Source organism: Pinus tabuliformis, chromosome 4_1, assembly GCF_031772625.1.
Source record: "Pinus tabuliformis cultivar Carrire ecotype Pingquan chromosome 4_1, CPIR1, whole genome shotgun sequence".
Classification (NCBI taxonomy): Eukaryota; Viridiplantae; Streptophyta; class Pinopsida; order Pinales; family Pinaceae; genus Pinus; species Pinus tabuliformis.
The window spans coordinates 231,209,310-231,231,566 of NC_142303.1; the positions used below are offsets into that span (position 1 = coordinate 231,209,310).

The window sequence follows — 22,257 nt, forward strand, 5'->3', positions numbered from 1 at the left end:
CGCTTAGTTTTAGTTTATAATAATTAAATATTTTTATTTGGTTATTTTTTTAAAGTTTGGTAAGACTACATCTTCAATATATGTATTATATATCACTTTAGACTAGAAATTGAATGAATAACTTCATATATTAAAAGTGACTTAACAAATTACATGTCAGAGACCCTCATTACTTTTAAATAAAATAATAAAAAGTTAAAAAAAAAAATGATTTTGTATAAATAATTTATAATATACGTTTATGATTATTTTACTTTAGATTAATAATTTTAAAATATAATTATATTTTGGATAATAAAATAAAAATTAGTTTTTTCTCTTTTCAAATTTTGAGTATTGATTTATAATCGATCATTCCGAATTTACTAATTTCAATCCAAATAGATGACATGAAATTCTTTAAAATCTCGTCATATGGTTGTGATTGTGTGTCTAGACATATCATTACTGACCGGAAACATCACACCACACGCAAAGTTGTAGGTCATCAATTGTTTCTTTATTGCAAAGAGCAAGATCTACCAATAATATCATAAAAGTAAAAATATTCTAAACCTTATACTTTCATTTAAAAATATTTTAAAATTATAATAATCAAGTGTTGTTTTGCAAACGAGCTCCGTTGCGATCTACTTCACTTGACAATTGCATGGTAAGTCGTTAGATTTTATGACAACTACGTACTGTGACAAACATAAAATTCCTTTGGCACCCGAAACTATTTTGCCTTAAATTTCGTGTTGGCAGAAACAGATTGAGGATTGATCAAGTCAAGTATAACCTGAAACATATGGAACTCCGGTAGAAGGTAACCATGAATCTCCTCCAATGAATCTTGACACTGTGAATTGTACAGCCTCGCTGTAGCTCTTAATCACTCTATATCCCGGCCATTTGACCCGGCCTGTAGTGTTTGCGCCAGGGCCGCGGTTCATGTATTCCCCATAATAGAGGGTACTCAGTGCGAAGGTTCCATTCCATTCGAGCCAACCCGCTGGCTGAATCAAGTCGCCAAGAAACGATTGCATGAACACAGTGCGAGAGTACTTTTTCCACGGCCTCCCGAGGTATACCTCGAAGGAGTTCTTCACTGGAATGAGGTCCGCGGCCGCGGCCACATTACAGTTCTGAATAGAAATCCCCGTATTCTGATTGGGGTCCTGCCTGCCCTGAGCGGTGTAAACTATCATCTGATTCTGGAGGGGTCTCCGGCCCAGGAGATTGCAATTCTGCAGAACCACGACCGCGTTGCCAAAGATGAAATCTACGGTGCCGTAGATGTTGCATTCTCTGTAGAACTGTCGAAGAGAATGTACGTAAAGGGTGTCCTGGTATCCCTTGAAATTGCACCGATAGAAGGCGGAGAAGTCTGATCCCACACGCAGGGCCACCGCCTGGTGTTTCGCTGGTCCCGCCGTGTTCTGGATGGTCATGTCGCGTGCGATAAAGCCTTGTCCAGTCACAGCTGCAATAGTGCATACCAATTGCGTTATTCACACGTTTTCAAATAGGAATTATCTTGAAAAATATTTAATCTTTCTTCACACTTCGCAAATCCTAAATTAACTGATTTAATTATTAATAATAATAATTTTTTTTAGTTTTGTGTAATGTACTTGAGTCAAAATGTTTATTAATTAATTAATTTTATTTTATTTTTTTCTTATATAATTTGATAGATGGCATAATTAAACAATAACATAACAATACATGACATTATAAGATTTCTGAACTTTTTAGCACAATATATAATATATTTATAATGACTAATTGATCTATATTAAATTTCAATATTTAATAATTAATTGGATTTTGAGAATTCTTATAATGATCAAAATAAGTGTAATCCTCATGTTTATCATTGATCTTGAAATTTAATAATTAATTGGATTTTGAGAATTCTTATAATGATCAAAATAAGTGTAATCCTCATGTTTATCATTGATTAAATGCTTTGAATGACAATTTCTTAGACAATATTTTTTTTTTAAGTTCGAAATTATTCTATTATAAAAAATTGTACCAAAAAAATACATACTTGGGGACTCAGCCCGCCAAAAGGAACTGGCAAGACCATCTGCCCTTATGATTTTTAAACATAAATTAATGCAACAAAATTAAAAAAATATTATCAATAAAAAATCAATTAATTTATAAATAACAAAATAAAAATAAAAATATTTCCACATTTATAATAATTAAACCATTTACAAAATTATATAATATAATTGGCTTTAAATATGGTTATATAGAATAAATAATAAGTAATATTTTCTAAATTTAATATAAAATTTTCAATTACTATTTTTTATTAAATAAATAAATAAAATTTTTAAATTTAATATAAATTATAATTATTAAAAATAGATAAAATATAACATTCAATTATTACACACAAATTTTTTATTATCTATTTATCAGGTTACTCCTATCATCATTCGTTTAAATTATTAATAATGATAAAAAATTATCAAACAAATCAACCAAAGAGAGGAACCAATTACTCCCAACCACGTTCATCACTTTTCCATCCCAACAATGGTCAACTCATAAAACAAAACAACCAAATGAACAATTATCAAATCATAAAACACAACAGCCAAATAAAATAACCAGTTTCTCTATTCATGAGATCCATTATATATCAAAATGATTTTATAACAAATTAACCAAAAAAAACATTAAAAATTAATGTGATTATTTTCAAGGCCTTTGGCGGTAGAACAACAACCAGTTACTATGTTCATGAGATTTATCGTATAAAACACCATTTTGTAATGTTTATTCAAAAAATAACATAATAACAACCAAAAAAACATTAAAAATTAATCTGTCTATTTTCCTGAGATTTGGTTAAAAACAAGATTAAAACGGCTTGGAAATCAATATTGGGAATTATTACTTGCTGCCCTACGTTAAATTTATGTGAATATTAGACCAGCGAGACCAAAAATCAGAGGACTTACCAACAGTTGCAGAACGAAAAGTAGTGAAGTTATCTTTCACGTTTCGGTTTCCTGTAACCACTGTCCTATCCATGCCATCTCCAATGAACATGACATTCGTCTTCTTCTTCCGCAGTTCCACATTCTCTGCATAAACTCCTGCTTTTATATAAATTACGTATCTCGTATTGCTCTTCTCCGGAGCCGCATTAACGGCCTCTGTAATGGTTCTGTAATTTCCACTCCCGTCCTTGGCAACCACGGAGTTCGGTTTCACCGCGGCTCTAGAAGTTTCCAGAAGCCTTCGGTCTCCGGCCGACATCCAAGACGGAAAATTGTCGGAGTCCATGGGCGGCATGAAATGGGCGTCAGATTGATACGATAGCAAACGGCGATTGTGATTCGGAACAGTCCGTCGCCGCTTGGCCAGTCTTGGAGCCTCGGCCGAAATATTCTTGACCATAGCCAGAGAATTGCTGATCAGGTGCGAGATATTCCTCAGCTCGACCACCAAGTTCTGCTTGAGATTTCCATTGCCACGCGAAAGACTATCAAGACACGTGTACTGATTCGTGATGGCGGCGCTCAGATATGTCTCGAGATCACTCGCACGCCGTGGAATTGACATGAAGGTCGCTTTCTGCAAATAGAAGAGCGTGCCGTACAATTGATCCAGCGTTTCGTCGAATAACTCGAAACAATCTTGCAGGGCACCGCGTTGTCTATGGTCGAGAATGGGCCGAGACATGCTGCGGGCAGCGGCAGTTACCTTCTCGACGGCATCTATGCTCAAATTGACGAAGGCCTTTACAACCTCCATCGACCTGCGCCATTCAAATAATCCTGCAGGGCCTGAAACGCTGGATGCGCATATTTCCGGATAGAGTGTGCTGCTGCAGGAGTGCTGGACTACCTTGGCCGTCGATTTCCAACGTATGTGATCGATTTCTGGATCTTCATTCTTCTCTTTATTCAAACTACCGGTAAACCCAACTGTTAAACAAATAGCAGAAGTAACGAGCAATGTGGATGCCAAGGCAACGGCGAAGATTCTCTTACGGGATTTCCAGCTTGCAGGTCTCATGGTGGATTCTTCCGATCCATCATTGAAGCTGGAATAGTTTACACTCATACTATTCATTTTGAAGCGATGCAGAGCTTTTACTGTCAACCCAACTAAGCAATATGAGGACTAGAATTGTTCCAATCCAATCCCCGATGAAGACTGCAATGGGTAAACGCTTAAGGTTTCTTTGATGCCAGAGCAGCTTGATATATATGACCAACAGTGGACTCCACCATCGCAGTGGCGTTACATCTTTAGGAGGCTCAAAATGCAGTGGGGATGCTTTCATGCCAAGAGAGCTATTTTTCAATATTCTATAGTTTTAAATGATGAGCATCATCTACCTCAGGGAATTTCTTTTATTGGAAAATTTACTAGTACCATGAAATTATGTATACATATGGTAAATTCTAAAATAAATTTCATCAAATTTTAGTGATATTACTCAATTAATTTAGTATCACTCAATTCATTTTTCGTTTTTCAGACAAAATATAAAATTTCATTAATACAGAGGTATATAAATTTAAATATGCCGTGATATATCATTAAACATAATGTTTTCATAATTTTCAATATAATCATATAGATATCATTATTTTATTGCTTAACCATTTGCCAAAAGATGGTAGTTGTTATAATGAGTAGTGCATCTCTAAAATTGCTTAACGTGGACATTTTATGCAAAATGGTTATAGACTTTCGATTGACATGGCCTAACATTGGTCCCCAAGCTTATAATGAATCCATTATGAACAAATGTGGCTAATAATTATGAATCTATTATAATTAAATGTAGGTTATAATGATGAAGCTTCTAAAGCTGGAAAACAAAATGGCAAATCATCAACCTTTGACTTAGGCTCAACGATATTTGAAAATTTCTCCTACTTCTTTTCAAGTACATTTCTATAATAAAATCATCGAGTTGGAACCCACTGTTTTATCACTGGCAAGTTAGAATCACCGCTAATATGAAGCAGCGATATCAGTTCCAACCTATTTGTAAGGTGATCATTCCAACGTTTTCAGAAATTCCGCCTCAAACAGTGAAGTTTCAAGTTTTCAGTTGAAACTTTGGTAAATTTACATAGTTCCAAAAAGAAAAACCTGTCACTCTTCTTGCTCACTTCACTAGATCTTTGCAAACTTATATATAAAAAACCTATTACTTTACAGATCCTAAAAGGTGCATAATTTTTGCCCAGTCCGGGGCAACATACATGTATAAGACTTTCCATGGCCAAGGACAATGCAATCAATGACGTACATCGCTTCATTACGCGATAGTGTTCCTGACCTTTGTCTTTGACTTATTCTGATAAACGATCCCCATTGGTTAACAGTATCCACTGGCCGATAGCTATTTCAGTAAACGCCTCCAATTGAAATTCTGCTGGACAGGTTTTCAGTGCAAACCTTCTTAAATTTACAGAGTTACAAACAAAAAAGTTACCACTTTCTTTGCAAAAAATTATATAAAAAAAATTATCACTTTCATTGCAAAGGTTTATATAAAAAGCTTACCAACTTAGAGTTTCAATAAATAAGTTTGGGAACTCCAGGTTTGTAACCCTTGCTTAGTGATGTACAACACTAAATTAGTAATGGTTGGGTTACTCTCTTCTCCTCCTAATTTTATTTATTTAGTTATTTATTTATCTATTTTTATTTTATTATTAATATTTTTTTAGATTATTGTTATTATTTTTTTTTGGAATGAGTAGATTTTAATATTAATTTCGTAACCTCTTTTAAATTATAATAATTGTGTAGTTATTCAAATCTAAATACTTATTTATTTATTGTCCAAAACTATATATAAATTTATTTATTAAGTTTAAACAGACTTATTGTAATGTTTAATCAAAAAGATATTTATCAAAAAAACTATATTGATAACTAAAATATTTATTTAATAAAAAACCAGAGATTTAATCATTCGAAACTGTATATTTATTTAATTATTTATCTGGTCTTAACATATTTAATAATTTAGTCTTAAAGTAAAAGCTTAAATTAAATAAAATATATTTTACATTAGATTATTATTTATTTAAGCAATCAAGCAATCAATTTAAATATTTATATGTTTAACATATTTAATCATTTAGTCAGAGCTGAAATAAATTAAATAAAATATATTTTATTTACTTAATCAAATATTATATTATTATTTATTTAGGCAATCAATTCTAAATATTTATATGTTTGAACTTTTATAGAGTACTAATATTATTTAATTTTTTAGTCATAATTTTTTCTGGTCAAAATTGATTGTTAAACCACATTTGTAAAAAAAATTAATTAACTCTCTTCATGGCTATCATTATTTAATTTGTTGCCATAATCTGATTTTACATCTTATACTAATGACTCTATATCTTAGGTTAATGATGAACTAATCTGTTGTCATAATCTGATTTTACATCTTATAGTAATGACTCTATATCTTAGGTTAATGATGAACTATACTAAATGGTTCAAAACAAATCAACAAAAAATTCTGAAGATAATTAATACCAAAAAATATCCCATTTAGAAATTTTAACAAGGTTCTTAGATCTGATAATCTGGTCACTGAATGTTTTTACACTCTGACATCACTTTACTGTCTACTGCACTCTTCATTTGCAAACTTTTATATAGTAAACCTATCCAAGTTTCTAATATGATGTAAGTGTCAGATTAAAAGGATTCTAATGTTGTGGCCGTTTTATCGTCCATTTGGCTCCACAACAGTTGCCGCTTCGAAAGCATGGCTCCAAACTTCCAAATTATGAAAATAAAAAAAGAACGCGTTGAGATGCTGCACGCTGCAAATTAAATAGCGAAGATTTTTTCTTTCAGTCCTGCTGTTAGTCGTAGTTTCCATTAAGAGGACAATGGCTTGAACGCTTCGTCTATGCAGAGTAGCATAGCTTTGACAGTGATGGATGTGACTGGTATTGAACCGTGATGAACGTTGGAGTAAAAGTTTTAGAATAACTAGAACAAGAGAAGTTGCAATATATATGAAAAAAATATGTATGAAATTGTAACCAGATATTCCAGTTATGTTAGGGTTTTGGTTCAAGGCCAGGGTTTTTTATGGGATGTCATATAGTTTCTCTGATATATATAATCTATTATGATTAGATAGGATATTGAGCATCTTGTGTTTATTAATAGCGTTATGATTTTCTTTTTTTATAAAGTATGATGTAAAACTATTTGTAAAATGTTTACATTCAATTGTCTTGATGGAAGATATGAATTTTTTTAGGGGTTATAGAGTATGTTGTAAAACTATTTGTGAAATGTTGACATTTAATTGTCACTATAGAAGATAGCTTGTGAATGCTTAAGCGTAAAGATATCCTGTGAACGCTAAAAGGTTGATGTGAAGTGTAAAGATAGGAGGAAAGCGGAGTGAAAAAAAAAAAGAGTTCATTTGTTTTATGGGCTAGCATTTATATTTATAAAGCTTTCTATGAATCATCCAACTAAGTTTCTACAACTATCATGACTTGTGTTTTAATTTCTTCTTATGACGGATTGATAAAAAGTTTAAAAAATATATATAACCTAAATAACAATTTATGGACGTCCATAAATTCCCTTAAGAGAAAATTCAGCACATGCAATTTACTTCATACAACTTCTGCAATGATCACCACCATTACCAATACTCTCAGTTCAAACATGACAGATCATTCCCAGTTTCATTATATGATCCATAATAAGAGAAAATTGAGCACATGCAATTTACTTCATACGACTTCCGCAATGATTGACACCATTACCAATACTCTCAATTCAAACATAACAGATCATTCCATTTTCATTATATGATCCATAATATTTTGGAGAAGAAAATGACGGTACATTTAAGTAAAAGCATAATGATATCTCTCACTTTCCAGCAAAGCGAAAAAGGCAGGCATTTATGCAGAAATATATGAATAGCACTTTCAACCAAATATGCTGTACACGTAAAATTTGGACTTTAGCTCGGAAAGCAATTTTGAGAGTGAGAAATATTAGCCTGATTGCAGGCATATACATTGTTTTCCTTTTTACACAAAATCTCTACTCTTGGCTTGGCCGATTTCTACGAGTATTTCTACGAGTGATTACGTTTTCATGGATATGAAACAATGAAGTGAAACTTACGTGTCACAAGGTATTATATGTCATGGATATAGTAAGAATATAGCTTTATTATTGAAATGAAAATAATCAAAATTCCTATCTCATATGCTTTATCTCATATGCTAAGTATATAGGAAATGGTTTTTTCTACAAGAATTATCAATAATTTTAAGTAGGATTGTGATTTTTTTTGTTTAAATTACATTTTTGAAAGTATAAATGAATTCAACATCTTAAAAAATCTATTGGGAACTCTAATTCTACAAATTAAGTGAATTAACCTGTAAAGTTAGATCAATGGTTAGCTCAATTGGTTAGTCTCATTGAGAGGTCACGGGTTCAATTCTCTCAACACCCTAGTGGTCACTCTCCATGGTTGAGCCCTAGGAAGTGGGGAGGAAGTGGGAAGCTCTCAAGACCCTCGGGTCACTCTCCATGGTTGAGCCCCTAGGAAGTGGGCGGCAAGTGGGAAGTGATCTCTTCAGGTGCATCTACCGCCCTCGTACAAATCCTTCTGGTGGACGTACGTACATAGTACAAATGTAGCAGCCATCTCAGGGCTATTGCAAGTGCCAAAAAATAGAGGAATATGTTAGAATCACCTATGCACGCATCTGTGTGGAAATGGACTTCAGCGCCGGATTCCTAGCTGAAATACACCTAAAAAGTAAAGACTATGTGTGGAATCAGAAACTCGATTATGAAAGTGTCCACTTTAGATGTTGATCCTGCTTTGAGACAAGCCATCTAGCCAAAAATTGCCCAAAAGCCTCCGAGAAAAATTCTGCTAGAAAAAATCACCACAGATATACATGGTGGGAAGGAACAGAAAAAGAACACTACACTGTCATCAAAGAGGAATACTCTCGAGAAAACTTCGAATCACAAGAAATCGGGCAAGAAAGAAACAACTCTCAAGACATGCAGGGGGAAAGCCCCGCCCAACAACAAAAAAGTGAACTCGACAACACCTCAAGCATCAATAGTTATGAGGATTCGAATACTGCACAAAATAAATCTTCATTTAAAAGCAAAGCAGATCTCCTAGACCAAACTTCTTCTCCGACTATCTTCAAAAGGATGAACACAATAGATCGCAAAGTTAAGACACCAATGTCTCAAGAACCAAAAGAGATGAAGGAGATGCAAGATAAAGGAAGTTGGAAGACCGTAGAGAAAAAAAAGAAAGCTACAACACCAATCTCGCCAAGAAAGACGAGGAGCCAGACAATTAAAAACTAAGAAAATTATAGGTTCGATAGATCAATTTGGTCTCAGTGGATGTTAACCACCACCACCACCATCCATCATCATCATCATCATATATATATATATAGAATTACCTTTTAATTATTATTTACACTTTTACTTTAGTTTTGTAATTTGGTAAATCACTAACAAATTGCAACCATGGGACGAGATTTCTCTTTTTGAGAGGACCAATTTTGACTATTGAAGCGCTCAATTTGGACAAGGGAAAATGTATTTTTCAATTAAATCCCACATGTGCACATTTGATCATATCGACCCTAAAGAAAATTGGACACTCTTGGAAGTCTATAAATACAAGTGACCTCAACCTCATTTGGACATGATCATGAACCATTATTCTATTCTATTCTTTGGTTTTGGCTCACACTGGTTGGAGGAAAATCACAGAGATTGGTTCATACAGGTCCAAGATTGCAAGTTCTGGAGCTCGCATGTGTGTTCTAGGGTTTTCGGTTCCCAGTCGCAACCATGCTACAAGGAAATTTTGGTTGTAACTGCATGTGTACATGTGTATGCATGCGGTTGAAGGGTTTGAGTCACACACATGACATTCTCTCTGTGCAGTTGAGACCTAGGGTTTGAATTCTATAGTTGATCGAAACTTTTATCATTGACCGTAGACAGTGACAATTAACTACAGGCTTCTAAATCAGGGTTTTGATTATTAGCGTTGTTGGATTCATCTCATGATGTTGTTTAGTTGATTTTGCTGGATAGGATTATGGTTGAAGATATGGATCATTGTATTCTCTTTTGTTGAATCATTCAATGACAATCTAATGAGAAGAACAATTTGAAAGGGTTTTCTCCATAATGGGTTTTTCCTTGGTCTCCGACCAGTCCTGGTGTCTCTATGTGTGAATGTTTTTCTTCTATTGTTCCTTTATGTTCTGCTGCATTTGTCATGATGTCATTCTTTCTATATAATTGCATATGTTCTTGAATAATGTTGTAAAACTAAATAATGATATGATGTTATGGGGTGAATTTAATATGAAATTGAAGAAATGCAATTATCTAAAGCAAAGAACAATATATCCATACAAAAATTTAATATGGTTTCAGAGTTTGGTTGAAGAAAAGTCACTGAATATCACCCCTATGAAAACACCATTGATGGAAGTAAGAGAAGATGGAGGAGACCTAAAAGAATTCTAGGGTTTGAAGGAAACCCTAAGTAATCTGGTTATTAGGGTTTGATGGATATTATGAGGTTAGGGTTTGGAAGAAACCCTAGATTATGACAAAGAATTGAGATATGCACTCTAGCATGATCAGTGTGAAGATGTTCTAACACCTATGAGAGGTTTGATGTAGCACTAGATGGGATAGTTCCAATTAAGCTTGGTTTCTGATAAAGTTGGTTAAAATATATTGAAGACAACATTATTATATGGACAATGTACAATCATGTCTCTTGATGGTTGGTTTAAGAGGGAGTTGATCTCCTCTCATTAAAGATAAGTACCTTTTAGATTTATGTTATCTCTTTGTGATTCTATTCGTGTTTGGGTTTAATTCTTTGATTATTACTTATACCTCCTGCATGTATATTTGAGTATTTGGATACTTCTAACCTCCTGATGAGATATGATAAGTGGATCCTTCGAGAGGATCATCTAAGGTGCAGGAAAACAAAGTTAGTGCAGGTAGAGAAGAGCTAATGCTAGAAAAGGAAAGAGGCACTTGATGACAAGTTGACAAAGTGCTCCAACTTCCAATGTCAAGGATCACAGGTATCTGTATACTACAAGATATGCATGGTGTATTGTTTTAGTGTTATGTTTCAACTGTGATACTAGATGGCAAGGTAAGCCCTAAGGTATGATGGGAGTTTCACCTTCATGAATGAATCATATGTATATGAAAGAAAGTTTGATTCATGGTACATATGATGAGTTGGTGCACTTGGTATTGAACAAATATCTTACATTCTATTAATTCAAAGCAAGGATTCCTAAAAACGTTGATTTTTGATATATGGTGACTTGATTCTATTGATAATGCTTGTGATAACCATGATAACCTTGATGATAAAATTGTAACAATAAGATTGATCCTCAAGATCTTCTTGTTACGCTTCGATAAACTTAGTAAAACTTACAATGTAGTAAATCTGGATGCCCTTACTTGATGGATTGAGTTATGTGATAAAGAAGTGATGTTGTGATCATGATTCTTGAAGTATACTCCCATTAGTTGTTCTAATTATTTGACACTAACCCTTGATGAAAGTTTAATGTCATGTTCATATGTGATGATGAAGTAGTTGATGCTAACATGTTATGACTATGATGTATGGATGTTTAAGAATCTAATATATTTAATAGTTTTGTTGATGCATGACACTATTATGATAGACATGTTGATGATGACTGAAGTGGCTTCTCATTTAGAGGGAGAAACTCTCCATAAGATCCCTAGACTTATTATCATTTGCATTAAATTTACAAAAGATTATTTATTGTTGAACTAATATTTTTGGACATGAATAATCAAATATCAGACATTGTTAGTCTGCAGCAAGTTCTGGTTTGAGAAAGGAAGTTTTATCCTAGTCTAAGCCTCAACTGTTGCGAGAAAGGATTAACAGTGTGGTTATAGGCCTCTCAATCACACAGAAAAAGGTCGATGGGTGCGGTTGTGCATGTAAGTCACAAGAACTTAAGCCATATGCATGGGATCAAGAGTGCACCAGAAGCATGACCATCCTATAGATATGGAGCATACAATAGACAGTTCTATTAGCAGGGAAGTTTGAATGTTTGACTTATAATTGAGAATGTGAATGTGTTAACTAAACTTGTGTTTGCAGGGGACCGAAATATGCATATCAGTATGTTATTTTGATCTGATCATTCATTGCAAGGGTTTGACAAGATTTGGCTTATTGGTTTAATACATATGAGCAGTATTGGAGTCTTGACATGATGCTTGATAGTTCATAAATATGTTTTGGATTATGGATTGATTGAATTCATAGTGATAAAAAATGATGGTTTTGATTTAATAACTGATGATTTGCCTTGATGACAATGTTATGTGGGCGTAATGAATTTCAGTGATTAATGTTGGCATCCAATATTGATTTTGTATTGACATCATTGGATTGGGCACATTGGTTGTAGTATAAAATGTTGTGATTTAGTATGCAATGATTTCACATTGAATGCATGAGACTTATATGGCGTATCCTTGACGTATAATGAAAAAAATAATTCATATTATTATTATGTGGATGGTTTGATGGAGTTTTAAAATACTTAATAACAATTTGTTGACATGTCAATAGATGAAGTCATAACTTGGTATTTGAATGCGAGCTCTACTTGACACCTAGTGTGAAGAGTTTATCTCTGTGATATTGGCAGAAACTTTTATGACTTTGATATTAGTTTTGATTTGGAATCTAAGGCTTGATAAGCTGACTTGGTTGATTTGATTGCACAATATTGATTTGTTTGAGGCTGAGTATATTGGTTTGATTAGTATAATGTTTGAAACTAGCATTTTATGGTTTGAAGCAAGCTTCCTGAGCCTCATATGTTTCCATTGATAGTTACCTAGTGAAGCCAGGAAGATGTGCCCAAAAAAGCATGTGCTTCAAAAGCGGTCCAAGGTATGACTTTTATTTTGGTTTTATATGATGATGGTCTATTCTTGACAAGTAATGAGCCTCTAATGATCGAAGTAAGAGGGGATGGCCTCTAAAGTTTGAAATGAAGAATCTTGGCATGATGAATTACTTTTTGAAGTTTGGAAAATAAAATCTATATCGTGAAGCTATTGAAGAGTTTTTGGAAAATGGAAATGAAAATCCTTAGACATTGTGATTGAATTTCATGAAGTTATAAAGAAATATTGTTGAACAGAATTGGAAATCGATAGTTGATTGAAGCATTGATGTTCCGTGTGAACACATGTCTGTATGTGTGTTTGTGTCTATTTTGCATAGAATCTGAGTCAATTCATGAATGAGCCACTTCATAGACATTGTGTTTCTTCCAAGCACTCTTCGAAATATTTGCATGGGATGATCAGTAGGTCAACACGTGGTGCAACAATGTGATTAGTTGATGACATGGCATTTTTTTTATTGGCTTGTGGTTTGGTGAAGTAGTCAATGAGGGAGTTCCATGTGGCCTCCTCAAGGTGGCCAAGATTTTGGTAAGGGTCAAGCAACACCCTCGCAAGATTCAAAACCAATACCTTGTTCCAACTAATCGAAGCCCGCACCAACGTGCCGCCTGTGTTGCTTCTTAAACATTATAAAAAAAATATTATATAATTATATGTTTGGCCCAATTTTTTTTTTTTGGGGTGGGGGGGGGGGGGGGGGGGGGGGCGGGGATGGTGGCTAAGCCCTAGCCTCTGGCCACCCCTGCACCACAGGACCCAAGCCGAGGGTCGAGGGATATGGCCTATCCCAACCTCGAGGGCATGGCCTGTAACGCATACACCCATTGCAATAGAACCAAGTCGTGTGACCGAGCAAAAAAAAAAAAAAAAAAAAAAAAAAAAAAAAAAAAAAAAAATATATATATATATATATATATATATATATATATATATATATATAAGATAAAATTGAGGGCTAGCCCCAAGCCCTATGGGTCTCACATGACCAACCGCGCGGGAATGGAGAGGGGGCCAGCCCTAGGGTCATATGGCCCCGCATAAAACTAGGAGCGCGACGAACAGAGGGGCCAACCCTTAAGGGTTGATCCAAGGTCACATGTAGGAGCATAAGACTAGGGGCGCGTGCCAACAAAGGGGGCTAGATAGGGCCCTCGAATATCGACACCTTTTGTGGTCATATGGTCGTCATGCAACCAGGATTTTCAGAACTGGGGGCTTAATGGCGCCCTTAACGATCCTACAATATCACCCGTCGAGTGGGAATTGTGCCAGGTTTTGCGTGGAAGTTCTGCATTTGGGGTGCACGAACTAGGTTTTGGCCAAATTGTAGGATGGTTAGCTGGAGAACTTAGGGAAAAGATAGAAAGAAGCATAACTTTCTCATTTTTTGACCAAATGAGGTGCAAAAAGAACCAAAATAGGGGTTTTTTACTATTCTAGACCCATTGGAGCTATTATTTCATCATTTTAAGTAATGTAACTTGATGTAAACACATGTTTTTGAGCATAATGGAAGAGGCCCAACATTGGAAGCTAGACTAGGAGATGTAGCCCAAGAGAGGGGTGAAATCCTTTATCATTTATTGTCTTATGTGTTTTAGTTGTGCTTAATTGTCTCTATTTGGCTGTAAATTTTGGTTTAAATTTACTTGTTTATGTGTTTAGTAAGTTGATCCTCTACCCAAAACACATAAAAATTTAACTTGCAAATTGTTTAAAAATCTTCAAGTTTCACATATAGATCAATTTTTTGTATCAGAGCACAAGTTTTTTGTGAAGATTTGATTTGTTTTCAAGTTGTTTTTCTGATGCTTACAAGGTTGAAGCTCAAGAGAGGAGAAGGAGAATTGGTGGAGCCAAGATCTTAGATTGTCTCAAGGAGAAAAAACACTCCTCAAGCTTCAATAGTTATGGAACATGAAGAGGGTCCTGAAGGGATGTCTGAAGATGAGAAGACCTTCAAAAAAGCATTCTTTGAAATGTTAGAGATGGTTAAGGTTTTGTATGAGGAGAGGAATTTGAGACTGTTTGGAGAAAGCTCAAAATCTCATGGAGGAAAAGGAGACAAGCCTCCAAAAGGAAATGGAGGGAATGGTGACAAACCACCACCTTCACCTCCATCATCATCCTTATCTTCATCTTCATCCTAATCTTCTACTTCTTCTACCCTTTCACAAACACATCCAAATTCCCCAAAGGGTCATGGTAAAACTCCTCTGCTTAAGCTTGATATTAAGTTTGAATTGCCTATGTACAATGGAGAAGTAAATGCAGAAAGATCAGACAATTAGATTCGTCAAATTGAAGTGTATTGTAGGATACAAATTATCAAAGATGATGAAACCAAGATTCAACTTGCTTCTCTTAGATTGGAAGGTGCAACACTAATTTGGTGGGAAGCCAAAACACAAGAAGACATTAAGAAACATGGTAAGGTTCTATCTTCTTGGACTGATTTTGTTGCTGCAATAAGAAGGCAGTTTTATCCATTATAATATATGCATAAGGCTATTATGGATTGGAATAACTTTAGGCAAGCTAAGGGGAAAAATGCACAATCTTATACTCAAGAGTTTAGGAGGGGAGCCTTAATATTGGGTATATATTTTTCATCACAAGATATTTTGCTCAAATATATCGAAGGTTTACATAGTTACATTAAACACACTATTCTCATGTTTAACCCTATGAATTTAGATGAAATTTGTGTATAGGACACACATCTAGAAGCAAGAGGGAAGAGTATTTCTGATGAGAAAAGTGAGGATTCCTTTGAGTCTGGAGAAAAAGGAAATGGTAGGTTCAAAGGAAAGGGGAAGAAGAATGTTGCCATCAAGATGGAGAAAGACAAACTCACATGTAAACATTGTTTTAAAGATGACCATGATGAAGATAATTGCTATAAACTTCATCCATAAATGAAACCCAAGAAGTTTAAGCACAAGGAGAAGAAAAAGATAGTTGCAACTACACAACATGATTTAGGTTCAGATTTTGGAGATGAAACAAAGATCACAGCCATGGGTTTGAAAGGTATGGACATTGCAAGTACTAGCTCTTTAATTTGCTCTAATGAAACTGTTAGCCCTGAGGTACAGCGCTGCTAGCTTGAAGATTAGAGGAAAAAGATGGTCTGCTTTGCTGTCCTGGAAAGGGCCCCCACACGGGCCATCACTCGACTTTCCCCACTCTTCCACTTGCATTCTATCCCGCTCATATCTTAACCCGACCCTCACTTCATAACAAAACCCTCTTCCACCTTAGTCCTAAATAAATTAACCAAAAGCCTTGAAAAACCTTACCTTTCCATTCATATGTGCCCTCTGCACATTTCTCAAGGACATCCTGTACCTCCGGGTCCCTCCGCTGTCGATCTCTCCCGCCGATCTGATGGCCCACTTTTCACCTGATCAACGAGACATGCTCGATCAATCTCCGCAGTTAGATCACTCCCGCTAGATCTAACGGTTGTCGCTCTTATTGCGCAGGCAACTAGCGAGAGGAGTACCCACCCGATAAAGGTGGTTTCTCTCTCTCTCCTCCTCTACTACGTGGCATGCAGTGAGTGGCATCGGGTGGAATCCACCCTTTACCACTTACCGCCCGATAAGCACCCGATAAAAACCGTAACCACACAAACCAAACCACCCCCCGGGCGCTATTGTCTAAGTGTCTCCTCCACTCGATAGCCATCCAATCTATCCGCCAAGATCCAACAGCTTAGAATTTTCCGCTCCTGCCAAAGACCACAAGCCTCATGCAATCGATCCCCTCCGTCCATTTCTTCTGATCCAGCGGCCATTGTTCATGATCACTCCCGCTTGTCCTTCGCCACCCTACCATTACTATGTCCATCCAATTTAATTCATACAACAACTACCTGCTGGTCCTCTGCCATCCTGCCATTACTCTGTTCTTCCTAATTAGCACGTCCAGCTGCCCATGCACCTCATACTCTACTTCCTACCAGGAAGGTGGTTGACTCTGTCAGTATTGTGAAAGTCAGGCCATTGAACTAAATTAACAGAAAGTATGGCCGAGAGAGGAAGGACATAACACGATACAAGAAAACAGAATTAAACATTCATGGAGCCTCACTGGCGCAATCAAGCTAGCCACCTAATAGGGCAGCGTTGTACCAGAATTAATTACCGTTTTTTGTGATGGAAGGAGAATTGTGTCCTTGTACGCAATCAGGCAGTTAAAGACAGTAGGGATAGATTAATACACCTCGAGCCCTAAAAAGCTCGAGAACATTGTAAAGAGCTATAAATAGCTGAAAGTAAGATGTAATCAGGGTTCAACTTCTGGAGACTATAGAGACTCTGCTACTCAAGCTTCTCATCTTCATTCATCAGTAATACAAGCTTCTTTTGCTGTCATATGTTCAATATCCCAATTTCTCTTCTGTTCTAAGCTTGCACTTGAATAGGTCGTTCAGGTTTCTTTTGTGTCTAATGCCAGATAATTGTCATCTTATCTCTGCGTTGGTGTATTAGATTTTCAAGTTTCTTTACTTTCTGTATCTGGCCATCATATGTTTTATGTATGTATCTGCTGGTATGGTTAGTATTCTCCATTCATTCACCTAATCTACAAATTATTGAGCATTGGTGTTCTAAAGCCTTGTAGGCTGAGGGTGTTCATGCATGTCTTGAGTAATAACAGAGTCAAAGTGGTTACCCGGCTTGATCCAGACCATTATTTATTCCAATAGTTCAAAGAACAATATTGAAGATTATATGTTACCAGGCATCTCCGAGCTGCAACCATAGGAGAGTTTCTTGGAGTGATAACATAATTTGCACCGTTGTCGGGGAGAGGAGATTGAAGCTCACCTTCCCTAGGCAACGAAACAGATCCAGCTTTGATGATAGAAAAAGTTTAGACACTATTCTGGTTGTAACCATCTATCTGGCGACTCTACTGGAGGACGAACCTCTTAGCGACTCCACTCCATAATTCTGGCTCAATTTGGAAGGCATACTCGGAGAAATCCTCAGAAGTCACAAGCTGACCCAGTACCTGACCCTGAAAATATCATCAAAGAAAGAAAGGCTTTCCAGAGAGGAGCATCAGGTTCAGGTAAACCTAAACAATGTTCTATAGATCTTCAAGAAAATCCTGCAATTGAACGAATACATTTTGAGAGTATAGTATCTAATACTAGCAGTGAAGGAAAAACCTCAGAGATACATAAAGCTCCTGATTCTTTAGGTTCTCCTTTTGTTGTAAGCCCAAAGGGAACCTCACCTCCTATCCATCATCCCCCTTTAATCTTATCAGTCACCCCTCAGCCCTCTGTCATTCAAACTTCTAGGACCCTTCTAGCCACCACAACTATGGCAGGTCCACAAGCACCCACCAAAATGGAGAGAATCATAGTTGCTAGGTATGGACCTCTAGTACTGCCCATTCCTTTGAATGCCATGCCTGCTGGAGAATATCAGAAATACACACCTAAGTTTACTGGGACAGAAGGGGTTACAGCTGAAGAACATCTTGAATCATTCTATAGCTATGCTGATAATCTAGACATTAGTGAAGATGATGTATGGATGAGAGTATTTGTCCAAAGCCTAGATGGAGAGGCTAGAAAATGGTTCAGAGAATTGACCCCGAGGTCTATAACTGATATTGAAGTTTTGGATGATGTATTCTTAAATAATTAGGGGGATAAGAAAGATCTTCTATACTACCATACTGAGTTTGGGAACCTGAAAAGGGAAAATGGTGAGTCACTATCTGATTTCAATAAAAGGTTTAACCGCATGTACAACAAGATACCAGCTGAAGTGAAACCCACCCCTACCTCTGCTAAACTCACCTACGCCAATGCTTTTGACTCTGAATTCTGTCTACTATTGCGAGAGAGAAGATGTGCTACTTTGGCTGAGAGGAAGAATGCAACCTTGGAAGTAGAATCCAACATCATAGCCGCAGAGAAACTCAAGGGACATGCTGATCGAAGGAGACAAAGGGGAAAATCTTCATCATCTTCAGATCCTAAGTTAGATAAGATGACCAAGATAATAGAATCATTAGCCTCTGAAATCTCTAAGCTAAAGATGGAACAACACTCTGGGAAAGGAAGAGCTCCTAATGCCTTTGCTTTTAGAAATTTGAACCCATATAGAAGAGCTAATGAGCAGTTGCAGGTTCCTCAAAGAAACAAAGATGAAAATGAAGACCAAAGGATGAAGACCCCCTTGCAGAATGTAGTCATGGATGAAGATCAGTATGAGGAAGACGATGAGATCCATTGTTTGGAAGACAAGGGCAGTGCCTCTTTTTTGACCCTAGCTACATATGAAGAGTCACTATCCGAGGACCAAAACAACCAAGAGTGGGATGGTGGGGTTGTTCTGCAAACTGATGACCAACACAGATACAATCTAAGGTCCAAGGTGAATACTACCCAGCAAACCCCTGTTCAGAGGGCTACCGTCCCTACAATGCAGCAAACTAACAAGCAAAAGAAACTAGCAGCTGATCCCATCATTCTCAAAGCTCCAACTCAAGAGGTAAGAGGCCCTAACAAGTTCCTTTCTCCTTTTAGTTTTGAATCAGAAATCCAGAAGCTAAAAATATCCATACCTCTGATTGAACTAGTGAAGAATGAATCCTTTAAGAGACCCATCTTTGAGGCCCTTGAGCTTAAAGCCACACAAGCCTCCAATGACTATGTGAATTTTCAAGATGACAAGCCAGACGTTGTCCTCAGCCCAATGATCGAACATTCCGATGACAATTCCCCGTCATTCTATGTCTCCTTGACTATTCATGACAAAATCCTTCACAATTGTCTTCTGGACATAGGTGCCAACCATAATCTAATGCCCAAGGTTGCCATGGAAGAGTTGGGCCTAGACATCACTAGGCCGTATCATGACTTGTTTTCTTTTGACTCTAGAAAGGTGAAATGTTTGGGGTTGATCAAAGACCTAGCCATCACCTTGTCTCAGCTGCCCATGAAGAGCATGATGATGGATATTGTGGTAGCAGATGTCCCCCCCAAGTTTGGCATGTTACTTTCCAGAGGATGGATTAAAAGATTAGGTGGGACATTGCAGAATGACCTGTCCTATGCCACCGTCCCAGTCTTTGGAGGTGAAAGCAGGAGATTATACAGAGAGGCTCAGTTAGCTTATATCATCAGCGATGAAAGGAATCCTACTAATCATCCCATCTATGCTATTGATACTAATTTTGGGTCCTGTATTCTTCAAGTAGAAAAATCACAGTTGGCCTCCATGCAGCTTAGAAAGCCAGTTTGCCATATCAAAGAGGAGGAAGGCCCACAAATCTGGGATATGTTCTTTGATGGAGCTTGCTCTAAAGAAGTTGCAGGAGCAGGTGTAGTTCTTGTATCTCCCACACAAGAATACATACATTTATCTTTCAAGTTAACCTTTCAGGTCACCAATAACATCACAGAATACGAAGCCCTAATGTTAGGCCTAAATGTTGCTAAAGAAATGGGCATCAAAATCTGAAAGTATTTGGAGATGCGGATCTGATTATTCAACAGGTGAACAAGACATTCCAAGCAAAACACCCCAGGCTGAAGGCATACAGAGATGAGGTATGGAAGCTTAAGGATTCTTTCAATAGCTTTAGTATTTCATACATCCCTAGAGCTAAGAATTAGCTTGCTGATCCCCTTGCTGTGTCTGCGATCACTTTTATCCCTACTTTGCCTCCTAAGTTGACTTATGAAGTTCAAAGGAAATATAGACTATCCTTGCCCGACAATGTCAGTTACTTGACAGTTTTTGAAGACGATGATGAAGTCAATAGGTTTCTACAGGTCATTGATGAATTCTCTGAAATGCAAATTGACCAAGAGAATGAAGCCATTGAGGAATGTAACCAGTCCAAGCTGAGAAACAAAATTGGCCAAGATAGTATTGTGCAGCTGTCTAGTAATCATATACCCAAAGGTTGGTGGCCCTAGAGAGGTTGTTTGACCATAACGATGTACCGTATAAACCTGCCAAAAGGGAAAGTGAGTCTACAGTTCAGGAACATAATATAGGGAGTCCAGCCCATCCAAAATATATCAATTTTTCCACTCACTTGTCCTCTGTCCAAAGCTCTGAGTATTGCACCCTGATGAAACAATTTGCTGATGTCTTTGCTTGGGAATACAACGACCTTAAAACCTATGATAACAGCATTATTCAGCACAAGATTCCACTGGAGAAGAACACCATCCCGTTCAAATAGAAATTGAGGCTGATTAATCCTCTCTTGTTATCTCTTATTGAAAAGGAGATCAAGAAGTTTCTAAATGCCAAAATCATAGTTCCCCTAAGGTACTCGAAATGGATAGCCAACCTTGTGATAGTGAGGAAGAAGAATGGAGAAATCAGGCTTTGTGTTGATTTTAGGAATCTGAACAAGTGCTCTAAGAAAGACAACTACCCCCTACCCAAGATGGAACATTTGCTGCAAAAAGTTTCAGGGGCTAGAGTCATGTCTTTCTTGGATGGATTTTCAGGCTACAATCAGATTGCCGTACACCTAGAAGACCAAGAAAAGACTGCATTCACTACTCCCTGGGGCACTTTCATGTACTCTAAGATGCCTTTTGGACTGATGAATGCTAGGGCTACTTTTCAGAGGGCCATGGACATAGCCTTCATGGGAGAGAAGGAAAAGTTTGTCCTTATTTATCTTGATGACTTAACAGTTTTCTCTAGCAGTCACAAGGATCATTTACAGCATTTGAGGAAGGTGTTCCTAAAGTGTAGGAGGTTTGGAATTTCAGTAAATCCAAAGAAGTCACATTTTTCTCTTGAAGAAGGCAAGCTTTTAGGGCATATTGTTTCTGCTGCAGGTGTCAAAATTGATCCAAAAAGAGTTCAAGAAATACAAACATTGTCCATCCCAAGGTAAAAAAGGGACATTCAATCCTTTCTGGGTAGAATTAACTTTCTAAGGAGATTTATTCCAAACTTTGCAGAGCTAGTGAATCACATCACTTCCATGATAAAAAAGGGGTCAGAGATAAAATGGATAGAGGCTGCAAGAAGATCTTTCGAAGCCATCAAAAGAGCTATCATGGAAGCTCCCACTTTAATTAGCCCAAACTACACCAAGGAGTTTTATATCTTCTCTTTTGCCTCTTATGATACACTTGCAGCAGTCTTGTTGTAGCAAAATGGTGGAGATGTAGAGCACCCGGTGGCCTTCTTC

At 36.6% G+C, this 22,257-nt stretch overlaps 1 protein-coding gene across 1 annotated transcript; it reads right to left on the reverse strand.

Moving 5' to 3' along the window:
- Nucleotides 1-574: 574 nt before the first annotated feature.
- LOC149175090 (pectinesterase-like) lies at nucleotides 575-4,171 on the reverse strand. Its single transcript, XM_089422764.1, has 2 exons — nucleotides 2,967-4,171; nucleotides 575-1,465 (listed from the first exon to the last, which is right to left on the reverse strand). Exons 1-2 carry the CDS (start codon nucleotides 4,084-4,086, stop codon nucleotides 771-773), a joined length of 1,815 nt encoding a protein of 604 aa, XP_089278890.1. The 5' UTR covers nucleotides 4,087-4,171; the 3' UTR covers nucleotides 575-770.
- Between the last annotated feature and the right edge of the window lie 18,086 nt (nucleotides 4,172-22,257).

Excerpts from the sequence above, each read along its gene's own strand:
- LOC149175090 (XM_089422764.1), bottom strand. The coding sequence starts at position 4,086 with ATGAATAGTATGAGTGTAAACTATTCCAGCTTCAATGATGGATCGGAA. Across the intron at positions 1,466-2,966 it reads TTTTCGTTCTGCAACTGTTG|CTGTGACTGGACAAGGCTTT; the intron begins GTAAGTCCTCTG and ends GCACTATTGCAG.